General features: G+C 32.2%; 1 protein-coding gene and 1 pseudogene across 4 annotated transcripts in view; one reads left to right on the top strand and one right to left on the bottom strand.

The window, feature by feature from the left end:
- Nucleotides 1–12,152, top strand: part of SOS1 (SOS Ras/Rac guanine nucleotide exchange factor 1) — a 125,829-nt gene that overhangs the window by 66,537 nt on the left and 47,140 nt on the right. For all 4 annotated transcript variants that reach the window (XM_039887360.1, XM_039887362.1, XM_039887364.1 and 1 more), the window contains exons 7-8: nt 5,967–6,077; nt 6,154–6,252. In XM_039887360.1, coding sequence (XP_039743294.1) covers nt 5,967–6,077; nt 6,154–6,252 — 210 coding nt within the window. The remainder of the gene's footprint in view (nt 1–5,966; nt 6,078–6,153; nt 6,253–12,152) is intronic.
- Nucleotides 5,450–5,568, bottom strand: LOC120622173 (uncharacterized; annotated as a pseudogene).

Raw genomic sequence — 12,152 nt, forward strand, 5'->3', positions numbered from 1 at the left:
TCATTAAATGTAAGAATATTTGTCAACAGACAAAAAGTTAAGAGAGTGAAAAGCCAAGCTATAGAATGGAGACAATATTGGTAATATTTATAACTAATGAAGGACTCACCTAGGGTTCATAAAGAACTACAAATCAGTAACTAAAAGACAGCTTAGTTTTTTTCAAAAATAGGCAAAAGACTTGAGTGGGTACTTTCTAAAAGAACAAAAGGTATTAACATCATTATTCACCAAGGAAATGCAATTTAAAACCATAGAGCAGCTAGAACGCTACATTGCTGGTGGAGGAGGTATAAATTGGTACAGCTACTCTGGAAAACTATTTGGCATACCTACTAAAGCTAAGCATACAGTATACCCTATGATCCACCAGTTTTACTATTGGGTATATACCAAACAAAAATGAATGCTTGCGTTTACCAAAAGACATGTTCAAGAATGTTCGTAACAGATTTATTCAGAATGGATAATTTGTGACATAATCACACAGTGAAATACTGTATGGCAATAGAAAAGAATGAACTACTGATTTTTTTAAAAGGCAACATAATGTTGAGTAAAATACAAACTGAAAATACTATATAATTGCATTCGTAGAAAGTTCTAAAACATGTAAACAGATTTTGAGGAATAGAGGTTAGAATAGTGGTTGACCATAGAGCATGAAGAAGCTTGTCTGAGGTGCTGGATTTCTGTTTCCCTATCCGGGTGATGATTACACAGATGCATTGTATAAATATGTAAAATTTCATCAAATTGTGGAAGAAGATCATAAAAGAGAAAAAAGAGAGGGACAAATAAAAAGATATATATTGACCAAGAGAGTTTATTACCCATAGTCCCTCATTATAAAAAGTATTAAAGGATGTTCTTTAGCAAGAAGGAAATTGTACTCAGACAGAAGTCAAGGAATACAAGAACTAATAGTGAAAAATGTGTTTGTAAATTTGGTAAACTATCAAATATTTATAAACCAAATAATTTTTTGGTATTTAAAAGGAAGGGTTAAACTAAACTTCTAAGCACCAGTGATAAAATGTATGGTGTGTAAAGTGTGCTTATATTCAGGAGGACGGAAACATTGAATAACTTTAAACTCTTTAAAATTAAGAAAAATTTGTAGGTAAGAAACTGTATTTGATTTTAAAAACATTTAGGAAACTCACCAAAAGAATAGAAATACTGTTTATGGATTACAGTGTACAGATGGGGAAAAAGAACTATATCCATATAGAAAGAAAAAATTTCTTTCTTAGCTCGTATCATACACAAAAAGTTCTCAATAGATTAAAAATCTAAAACTGAAAAATAAAACTTTAGATGTTCAGAAGAAAATATAGAACGTATTTATGACTTTGAAATAGGAAGGGTTTCTGAAAGAACACATAGAAAGTGCAAACCATAAAAGAATAGATTAAACTTTTAAAACTGTTCACAAAAAGATGTCATAAAGTTATGAGAAACACAAAAGAATGAAATTGAACTCTTTATACATATACAAGCATACCCTCAAAATAGATTAAAGACCTAATGTAAGAGCTAAAATTATAAAACTCTTAGAAGAAGGAATGGCTAAATCTTCATGACCTTGGTTTTGGCAAAGGATTCTTAGATATATGACACCAAAAGCACAAGCTACACAAGAAAAGAATATACAATTTGGACTTAGTAAAAACTTTTGTGCTTCAAAGGACACCATCAAAAGTGATGACAACACACAGAATGGGAGAAAATATTTGCAAATCATATATCTGGTATCTAATGTATACAAAGAACTCTTATAAAAAGACAACTCAATTTTAAAATGGGCAAAGGATTTGAATAGGAATTTCTCCAAAGAACATAAGCAGATGGCCAACAAATACATGAAAAGATGCTTAACATTATTAGTCATTAGTGAAATGCAAATCAAAAATATTATGAAATACCAATTCACACACACTAAAATGGCTAGAATAAAAATAAAAAGGAAAATAAGCATTGGTGAGGATGTGGAGAAATTTGAGCCCTCATACCTTGCTGGTGAGAATGTAAACTGGTACAACTTTGGAAAACAGTTTTGGCAGTTCCTCAAAAAGTTAAATATAGAATTACCATATAATTCAGCAATTCCAAAAGGTTGTATACTGTATAATTTCATTTATGTAACATTCTTGAAATGAAAAAAACATTGAGATGCAGAACAGATTAGTGGATGCTAGGGGCTAAGGAAGAGGTGGTGAAGGGAGGGAGATATGGTTATAAAAGGGCAACAGGAGAGATCTTTGTTGGAAATATTTTGTACTTTATTACATTAATATCAATGACCAGATTGTGATATTGCACTATATGTATTATTGCAATATGTTACCATGGTGGGAAACTGAATAGTGTACAATGTGTAAACAGGTTCTTTGCGTATTCTCAAAACTGCATGTATCTCCAAATAAAAAAATTTACCTACAAAAAAAGATATTTATAGAGTAGAATATTATATAATTTAAAATAAATGAATTAGAAAGAACTACATGAATGTATCAAAATGGATAAATCTTGAAAACAACTTTGAATGTAAAGCAAATTGCAGAAGAATATGAACATTATGATATTTATTTATAGTTTGCAAACCTTGTTTCCTGATACGTATGTAATTACAGCATAAAAATAAATGAAAATTCAAATTCAAGATAATGTTTTCCTCTGGAGTCAGCAGGAGAGGAGATAAGCTTTTGAAAAGGAGTCTAGATCAATTATATCTACCGTATTTCATTACTTTTTTTAAAAAAAGCTAAAGTTAGTATTATAAAATTTTGCTTTTTTTGAGCTAGATGGTAAATATAGTAATGATAGGCTGTTCTCTGCTTTTCTGTATGTTTAGAATATTCTAATTTTTAATATACAGTTATGTATATTGATAATTAACATCTTTATGAATCTTATAAGTATTGCATTTTAACCAGCAAACTAATCATAAAATCCTCTGTTAACTTATACATTGATTCTTAGAAGTGCTTACCATTCTACAGATTTATCCTGAAGAATGTAACTATATGATTTGAGCTTGTATTCCCAGTTGTAGTTTTTTTCTCTTGATAGTAACTATTTTATTATTTCTTTAATTTTTATTTTTCAATTACAGTTTAATTCAACATTATATTAGTTTCAGGTGCACAACAACTGATAGACATTTATATAATTTACAAAGTGATCCCTCCAATAGGTCTAGTATTTATTTTGTTCTTTAGATTCTTCATGTGAGATAATAGGGTATTTGTCTGACTTATTTCACTTACCATAATACCCTATGGGTCCACGCATGTTGTTACAAATGGTAAGATTTCTTTTTTATGGCTAAGTAATATTCCATTGTATATGTGTACCACACCTACTTTATCCAGTCATCTATTGATGGGCACTTAGGTTGCTGCCATATCTCAGCTATTGCAAATAACACTGCAATGAATGTAGGGGTGCATATATCTTTTCAAATTAGTGTTTTGTATTTCTTCAGATAAATACCCAGAGTGGAATAGCTGAGATATGGCAGCAACCTAAGTGCCCATCAATAGAAGACTGGATAAAGTAGATGTGGTACACATATACCATAGAATATTACTCAGCCATAAATAAGAAATCTTACCATTTGTAACAACTTGCTGGGTCATAAGGTGACAGTCTATTTTTAATTTTTCGAAGAATTTCCATACTGTTTTCTATAGTGGCTGCACCAATTTGTAGTCCCCTCAACAGTACACAAGGGTTCCCTTTTATTCACATCCTCACCAATGCTTGTTCGTTGATTTATTGATAGCCTTTCTGACTGGTGTGAGGTGATATCTCATTGTGGCTTTAATTCACATTTCTCTGATGATTAGTGACACTGAGCATCTTTTCACATGTCTATTGGCTATCTATATGTCCTCTTTGGAGGTCCTCTGCCCACTTTTTAATTGGATTGTTTGGGTTTTTTTGATGTTAGCTATTTTAGAATGACGATACTAGGTACCATTTATTCAGTGCTTACTATGTGCATACCCAATTGTAAGCACTTTGCATATAATATCTAATTTAATTTCGAAAAGGATTCCTTGAAGTGGGCATTATTCACATTTTCCAATGGGGAAACTGGCTTAGAGAGTACGTAGTTTTTCAAAAGTCACACGGCTAATAAGTAGTACTATCAGAGTTGGAACTCTGTGACTCTAAAGGCATGCTTGTAAGCCACTTTACTGTCTAGCTTTTTTTTTTATGTATGTAGTTCTCACAAAAATTTGTAATAAACTAGAGTTTGTTGAAAGAGGAGGATGGCAAATAATATCTGATGTATATGATAATTTCTAGAGTTCGAGAGACCTAAGATAGAAGCATCTAATCACATTTTTAAATTTATTTATTTAAATTAGTTTCAAGCATACAGTACATTGGTTAGACATACATAGTTCGTAAAACGATCCCCCAATTGCTCCCTCCCTCCCCTGGCCCTCCACCTAGCTATCATATTAATGCTAACTGCATTCCCTCTGCCGTGCTCCCCATCCCCATCCCCATGCCCAAGTATCAACTACTAAATTGCACTAATTTAATTTAATCACATTTTGTTCCTCTCTTCCATCTACCCTATTCATACCTGACTCCTTCTGTTGTTGAAACTATTTATTCCTATAAAATTTACAATGGATTGGGCTACAATTTCCAGTGTTATATTATTATAGAAGTGTTTGGTTGGAAGGACAGTTAAAGGAATTGAAATTGGGAGATGAACTAGGAATCTGCTCAAGAATTGAGGATGACTTGGAATCTTATATGCCATATTGCATTTCACAAAGAACAGAACTCAAGTCTTATAATTTCTGATCTCATGTTGTTTTTATTCAACCTTTTCTTAAAACAATCCAAAAAACAACATTAAGGGTAATTAATACATAAATATCATTTGTTCTTGTCATTCCCTCTTATTTCTTTCTGCTGTGCTCCTCCACTAGATGTCCTCTTCCTCCTTCTAGAATTACCCTTCATAGAAATGAGCTCTTGCTAGAATCTAGAGTACCATATTTGAAGAGTGCGTATGTATGTGTGTGTGTGTATTTTTAACCTGGAATAGGGCACAGGCCACCTACTCTCTTTTTCCTCTGGAGTCATCAAAAACAGTAGATCTATTCTATTAAACATAACTATTACAGTTTTGTCTATTAATGATGGACGATGGTAAAAATTATTGGCAATTTGGATTAAATTGTTGCTTGATGGTTTTGTGAAAACTGTAACAATGAATTTTAGATGATATAAACTGTTACCTCTGGCTTACAGAAAGTAAAAGTCTACCACTAAGAAATGACTATGAGAAAATAAATGTCTGGCACCAGTATCCTATTTTTTTTATTTTTATTTTTTTAGGCGAGGCAACCCTTGGTTGACCTCACAGATTGCAAGAACCTTGTTGGTTTACAATCCCTTATTTTTTTATTGTTTAAGCCTACAGCACCTGGTCTTCCTAGGTGATCTCCCATCCAAGTACTAACCAGGCCCGACCCTGCTTAGCTTCCAAGATCAGACAGGATTGGGCTTGTTCAGAGTGGCATGGCCATAGACTGGCACCAGTATTCTAAATGTTTATACTTTGTCTATTTGCAGATATCATTCTTTGGTGTTCAGGCTACACTTAATTTGTTTTCCAGAACCAAAAGTCTGCTCATTTTTATGACCATGTTTGTTAATAATTCTCTACTAGACTCCTTTGATGAAGTGTCATGACATATAAGGATCCCATTATTCATCAGAAGGAATTGATTTACTCTCTTTCCTGAGAATATTAGGTTTATTCTATTAAAATTATAATTACTAGCCATGTAATTTTGTTTAGAGGCTAAAGAAATATATAATTGTGCTGGCAAAGATGTGCCCATAATTTAGTCTTTCTGTGTTTATGGGTTTTTTATGTTCTGCCTTTGAGAAAGTTTATTTATGTCTTACCTTCTTTATTTTCTAAGGAACTGGCATTTGATCCATATGAATCATATGCTCGAGATATTTTACGACCTGGTTTTCACGATCATTTTCTTAGTCAGTTATCAAAGCCTGGAGCAGCACTTTATTTACAGGTATAGTAATTTTTAAAACAAGATATATGATGTCTGAAAAGTAAACTTAAAAAAATTAATAAGCTTTGTTTTCTAGTCAATAGGCGAAGGTTTCAAGGAAGCTGTTCAATATGTTTTACCCAGGCTGCTTCTAGCCCCGGTTTACCACTGTCTACATTACTTTGAACTTTTGAAGGTAAGAAAAATATTCAAGTGTGATGCAGTTTTTTATTTTACCACCTTGTTTGTGAATTATTGTGTGAACACCCATGGACATTAGTCTGTATCTATTTTCTTTTTTTAGTTAAAAAGGAAATATAAATGAATCTGCAAAAGAGTGGCATATTTTCTCCAATTTTAATAGTGAATTTTAAGGCAATGATCAGATTTTTTTATCTTGTATCTTTATGGGGTTTTTTTTTTTTTTTTACATTGTCAGTTATTTGGAAACAACCTTGGATTTATGCATTCAAGTCTCCATTTTGGGGCCTCAGCAGATTCAGGAACTTAGTGTGAGAATAAGGCCAAATGGGAAAGATTAATTACCTAATTTTTGTAGCTCAAGTTTGCAGCTATCTCTATAAAACTGCTTATTATTACTTTAGAAGCAATGAGCTATATAAAATCCCAGTAAAAATTTACCATGTGATCACAGTTCAAAATCAATTTAAGAAGCATTCAACAAAAAGGAAAGAGTTTTGCTCCCCCCATTTTCCTGTTATACACTGAAATTAAGAAAACGTGAACCTTACTCTATATAAATTCTAACTCAGGAGTGTAGCTCAGAGTTATTTACTTTTAAATAGTTAATGTATCTAATGATGTGTTCTTTAGATTATAGATAATATGTCCTTAAAAACATTTTTTTCTGAAAAATTTAAAATAATGGATGAGATAATATATTCTTTTTACTCTTTGTGAACTAGCCCCATAACGACAAAATGAGACATGCATTAATGCTATGATTTTTTAGTTTTAAAAGAATGTTTCATTAAAGTTCTATTTAATGTCATGATTTTGTCATAGAGAATGTATTACTAGAGATCATGTTTGTAGTTTGCAGGTGTACATGATGAAATGGGCTCTCTATAATGAATCATTGAATGAATAGAAGGTCTCTTTCCACTGTAGTAATTTGGACTTCAGTTAGATTTCTCAAGTAGGAATGTCTGATTTGGGAAAGGACTAAGGGAGTTAAAAGATTTAATTATCAGTCAGAATTACAGAGCTCTTAGCTTTCTGTTCTAGAGTTCAAACAAAATGCCATTTGAGATCTTTGGTAGTATAGGATGATTATTTTAAGAGAATCAAGAGGAAGCACTTGGTGTGTAAACTCATTCTTTACCAAGAATTTATTTTGACAATCCATAGTCATAATGAGGCATTTGCAGATAAGTTTGTTATATGGAATCCTTCTTCATAATGGTATTGCTATTAATGGGATTTTTACCAGAGTCTGTAATGAAATTCTGACAGAGTAAAGGCCATATGAAACCTCGAAGCAGTTATTAATTTATAAATAAGAACAAGAAGCTTTGATGAAGGTTCAGAGAGCTGTAAAACCTAATAATCTTAATAATATAAGAGAAATTATTTACTCCTGCAAGTACAGGCAATTACAATACTTAAATACAGGATTGTGGGAAAGATTACAGATAACTGCGAACCGAATGGTGCAGTGATTAGAAAACGTAGGATCAAGAACTGAGAAATGTTAAAAGTAGACTTTCTTTTCAAAGTAGTTTCTTCTTTTTTTGATGCTACATAAAACAAATTGGAAAAGGCAAATATGAATTGTGTTACCTCATACACTTTAAATATTCACTGATGGCCTTCACATAGTGTGCCAAAAACTCTCAGGAAAGAAATATGCTCTGTAAAGCCCTTATACAAATATTTTGTGTGAATTTGTTAATGGCTTTGGTTTGCTGCTCTTCCAGTTTGGAAACATTTTCTCCTCTAGATCATCTTTTTCTCTACTCTTTTTTTTTTCATGTTCTCTATCCGGTTTAATTGCTATATGCTTAAAACCATTTTTTTTGTACTACCCATTAGCTGATGTTTTATTACCAGCAGTAAGAGGAGATTTAAAAAACATAGCTTCTCTCTTAGTGTCATAAAAATAAGCCCAGCAGAAGACTGTCTAGCTTTTATTCCCTTGAACTAGCATTCTAAATTTAGAAATTCTTATCCAGAAATGATGGGCTCAAAGCAGTGAGCTAAATGGTATTATATGTGACCACAGATGTTGAATATCTAAAGTTAAACAGGATAGTGTAATTCAAGAGCCTTTATAAATAAACAGCTGATTATTTTACTACTTGAATTTTTAATTTTTAATCAACTAACTGCTGTGAGGGGCATTTATAATTTTTGTAATTTTCTCTCAGGTAAGAACAGAAATGGTTTTAAAGGGTATTTTATTTTCATAATGAGAAATGCTAACATTTTTAGTGTTGATCTCCTGTTTAATGTTTCAGACTCCTTTCTACCCTTCAGATTTTAACTTGCTTTTACATTCTCACATTTTTCTGCCATTTTTCTCTCATTTCTTCTCTTTCTAGAACTCCAGTTACATGTATGTTGATTCACTTTATGTTGTCCCACAAGTCTCTGAGACAGTTCATTTTTCTTAAATCTTTTTTTTCTCTTTGTTCTTCCACTTGGTAATTTCTGTTGATCTGAGATTAACTGTCTGTCCACTAACTAATACCGTGTATCCCTTTAATTCTTTGAACAAGATTATAAAAGCCACTTTAAAGTACTTCCTAAATCCAACATCTGGGCCCATTTGCACTCAATTCCTATTCATTGACTTTCTTCTCCTGAATATAATATGTTCACTTTTTTTCCCCCCTAATTAACAACTTTGGATTCTATTGTAGTAATTTTTTACCCTAATTAACAACTTTGGATTGAGGACTGAGGATTGTTGGAGTTTTGGAGGTTGGGGGATTTTTGTTTTGTTTTGTTTTGTTTTATTTATGATTGTTGGCTTTTTATTCTAGTAGGCTGTTAACTTCCCTGGACTCAACTACAAATTTGTCTCTTCTGTATTGTGCAGTATCTGATATCTCTTTTCACTTTTTAGGATTTCCATAGACTGTTTTTTCAGCCTGACTCTCTTGGGTCTTCCCTACACATGTATGATTTGACAGTCAGACAAGTGTTTGGGCAGAAATTGTGTTCAGATTTGGGGGCACAGTCTCCATGGTTCCCTTACACCTGGAGATTGTCCTTTAATTTTCAGCTACCCTGAAAGCCTGTGTGCCCTGGTACCTTAAACCAGTAAAGCTTCAGCTTTCTGCTGCTTGAGCTGTGTACAATTGGGGAATAAACTAAGTTTTTAAAAAGCAGCAGAACTCATTCATTACAGCTCTGCTTTTTGATAGTAGATTTCTCTTTGGTCTCTGCCTACTTTTTTGTCAGACTTCTTGGAGTTTTCCCACGATTGCAGAGTTTAGCAGTCAGCCAGATATTTGGGTAGAATTTATTCTCAGATTTTGGGTCTCAACCCTTCTGCAGTTCATTCTTCTACAGATTTCCCCCTTACATTTCCTCTAAACTCTGCTCTTTCATTCCTAGCCTGTAAAGCTACTCCTTTCCTCTCACTCTTCCTCACTGTCACCATGGGGGTATTAGGGAAAGCCCTAATTTCACACTATACATTTTCTGGTTGCAGCTTTTCAATAATAATCATGCTGCTGGGTTATGCTTTCTTTAAGATGTTTTTCAGTGCCTGTAAATAGTTATGTTTTATATTTTGTCCTGATTGTGTAATTGTTATCTGCATGAGGGTTCTCAAGACTTCTTCACTCCACCGTTACTGGAATTCTTAACATTTTTATAATTCTTCGGTATTTGTTATGTCTGTGGAGAGAAACAGTGAAGGGCTGCATCTCAGATTCCTCAGGTAGAAATGAGAGCTGTTAATGTTAGAAAATATATTTTAATAGATTCAGAGATAGGAATAGCTGGATCCTATTTAACATGATTTGAATATTGGGCATATTTAAAAATTGGTTGCATTTATTTTTTTTTTAAAACTGCTGTTACTTGTTCTTGATTATCATTTATCTTTTCCCTCACCTGGATGCCATTCTTGGACTTGAAATATTTTCAAACAAAAACAGTACATAAATTTCATCCAATTAGAGGGAATTCTGAAAACTTTTTACAATTAACTAGGATTATTTCAATTAGAAAACACAACAGTAATACTTAAAAATATCTCCCACACACCTCCCCCCACCGCTTTTTTTGGCTTCGTGTAACAACTTCGTCATCAAATAAATATTATGGTTTCCAGTTATTTTTATTTTTTTAGGTAGAAATTCACCTAACTTCTATTTTTCTCTAAAAAGCTAATAATAAAAATAAAAGTGGCTTCACAGTAAAAATAGTGATTCTAAGTCATAATAAAAGGAGCTCGGTAACATTATTCACTATCATCTTGGCCTTTCAGTTATGTTGCAGTTTCTATTTTTTTTAAGATATAAGATCTTTTTCTTCATAAAGTACCTCTATATTTTAAAAAGTTTTCTTATTTTTTAATATTATAATATTTAACTGGGTAATTATTTTATTAATAAATAATAGTATATGATGCTTTTAACATCTCTCTCTTTTGATCAGACATGTTGAAAACTTTTTCATACACAGTTTTAATGCCTAGTATATATTTAAATGATTACATTTATTTATTTTCCATTTTGGCAGTAAAGAAAGACAAAAGGGGATGGAGAAAGCCAATTTAGCAAAATCTTAACTGCCAAATATGGATGAAGTTTATGAGTACTCATTTTATTTTTTCTACTTTTAAGTATTTTGCAGATTTTTATAATGAAATTTTAAGTACTCATTTTAATTAGCTTAAGGACATCCAAATAAAATTTTTAATTATAAACTTCAGCTAGTGTAATTTTTTTAATTATAAACTTTAAACTGAATCAACAATAAAATTTTTATGTTTTCTCTTCTCTTGGTTGTATTTTTAAAATTAAGGTTTGAATTACCAATAGATAGTGTTGCTGTAAATATTACCATTTACTTTTTCTAAAACCTCAAAATCTTATTTTTTTTTTTTTGATTACTGCACATTTCAGATTGGAAATTGAATTTACTCTCAATCTAATGGCTAAAACCATTAAAAGCCCATTTTAAGAATAAAGATATTCTACTCCGATAGGTATACAAAAAACTGAAGAGCCGATATTTAGCCGATATATAAAAAGTTTTAAAGTATTTTTTTAAGTTTTATTGAGATATAGTTTACATGCTGTAGTGTTCTCTCTTAAAATATTTTTTGTTTGTTTGTTTGTATTTTAATATTTTAACTCCAAGCTTCCGTAGGGGAGGAAAATTTTTCCTCATCCCTCTCAGAGTCCCTGGCTGAGTCTGAAAAATAAACTACCAAAGACAGATTAATAGGAGAAAAGCATGCGGATTTATTAAATATAAGTTTTACATGACATAGGTGCCTTGGCATAGTGACTATTTTAAGCAGAAGGAGCTTGAGGAAACAGAAGCAGGACGGTCATTGACCTTCTTCCCTCTTCCTTCTGTTTTCTCAAACTCCTTCAGCTTAAAATAGTCACTTTGCCAAGGTATTGTTTTTGGGGGTAGTGTGTCCTGATCCCCATCACATACTTCTCCTGCTCCCACCCACAGCCCTATTATTTACTCATTAAGTTGATTTAGAAAAGGCACTGACCGCCTTTGCTATATGGCAACAAACCTGTTATACCAAAGGTTGATTTTAGGAGCATGAAGAAAATAGGAACTTATGCTGGTCTCATTAGGAATGAAAGGATTCAATGAAGAGAGGGATTTAAAAGAGAATTGGGGAAATGTAGGCTTATTTATTTTTCAGTTAGCTTTTGAACAACTCTGCTTGTTTATTGTGTAAGCACCTTAAATTCACTTTTCTTAATCAGCAGAACTATTCTTTCTGTGCTCATTCTCTCAGTGAATGGTTCCATAATCCAACTGGTTGCTCAGTATAGAAGCCTAGGAGTCCTCAACTCCTCTCTCTCATTCTCCATATCACATCCACTTAGTCACCAAGTTAAGTCCTTTTCATTCTTGAAAAGGAGC

This window comes from Pteropus medius, unplaced genomic scaffold, assembly GCF_902729225.1.
Source record: "Pteropus medius unplaced genomic scaffold, Ma_sr-lr_union100, whole genome shotgun sequence".
Lineage (NCBI taxonomy): Eukaryota > Metazoa > Chordata > Mammalia > Chiroptera > Pteropodidae > Pteropus > Pteropus medius.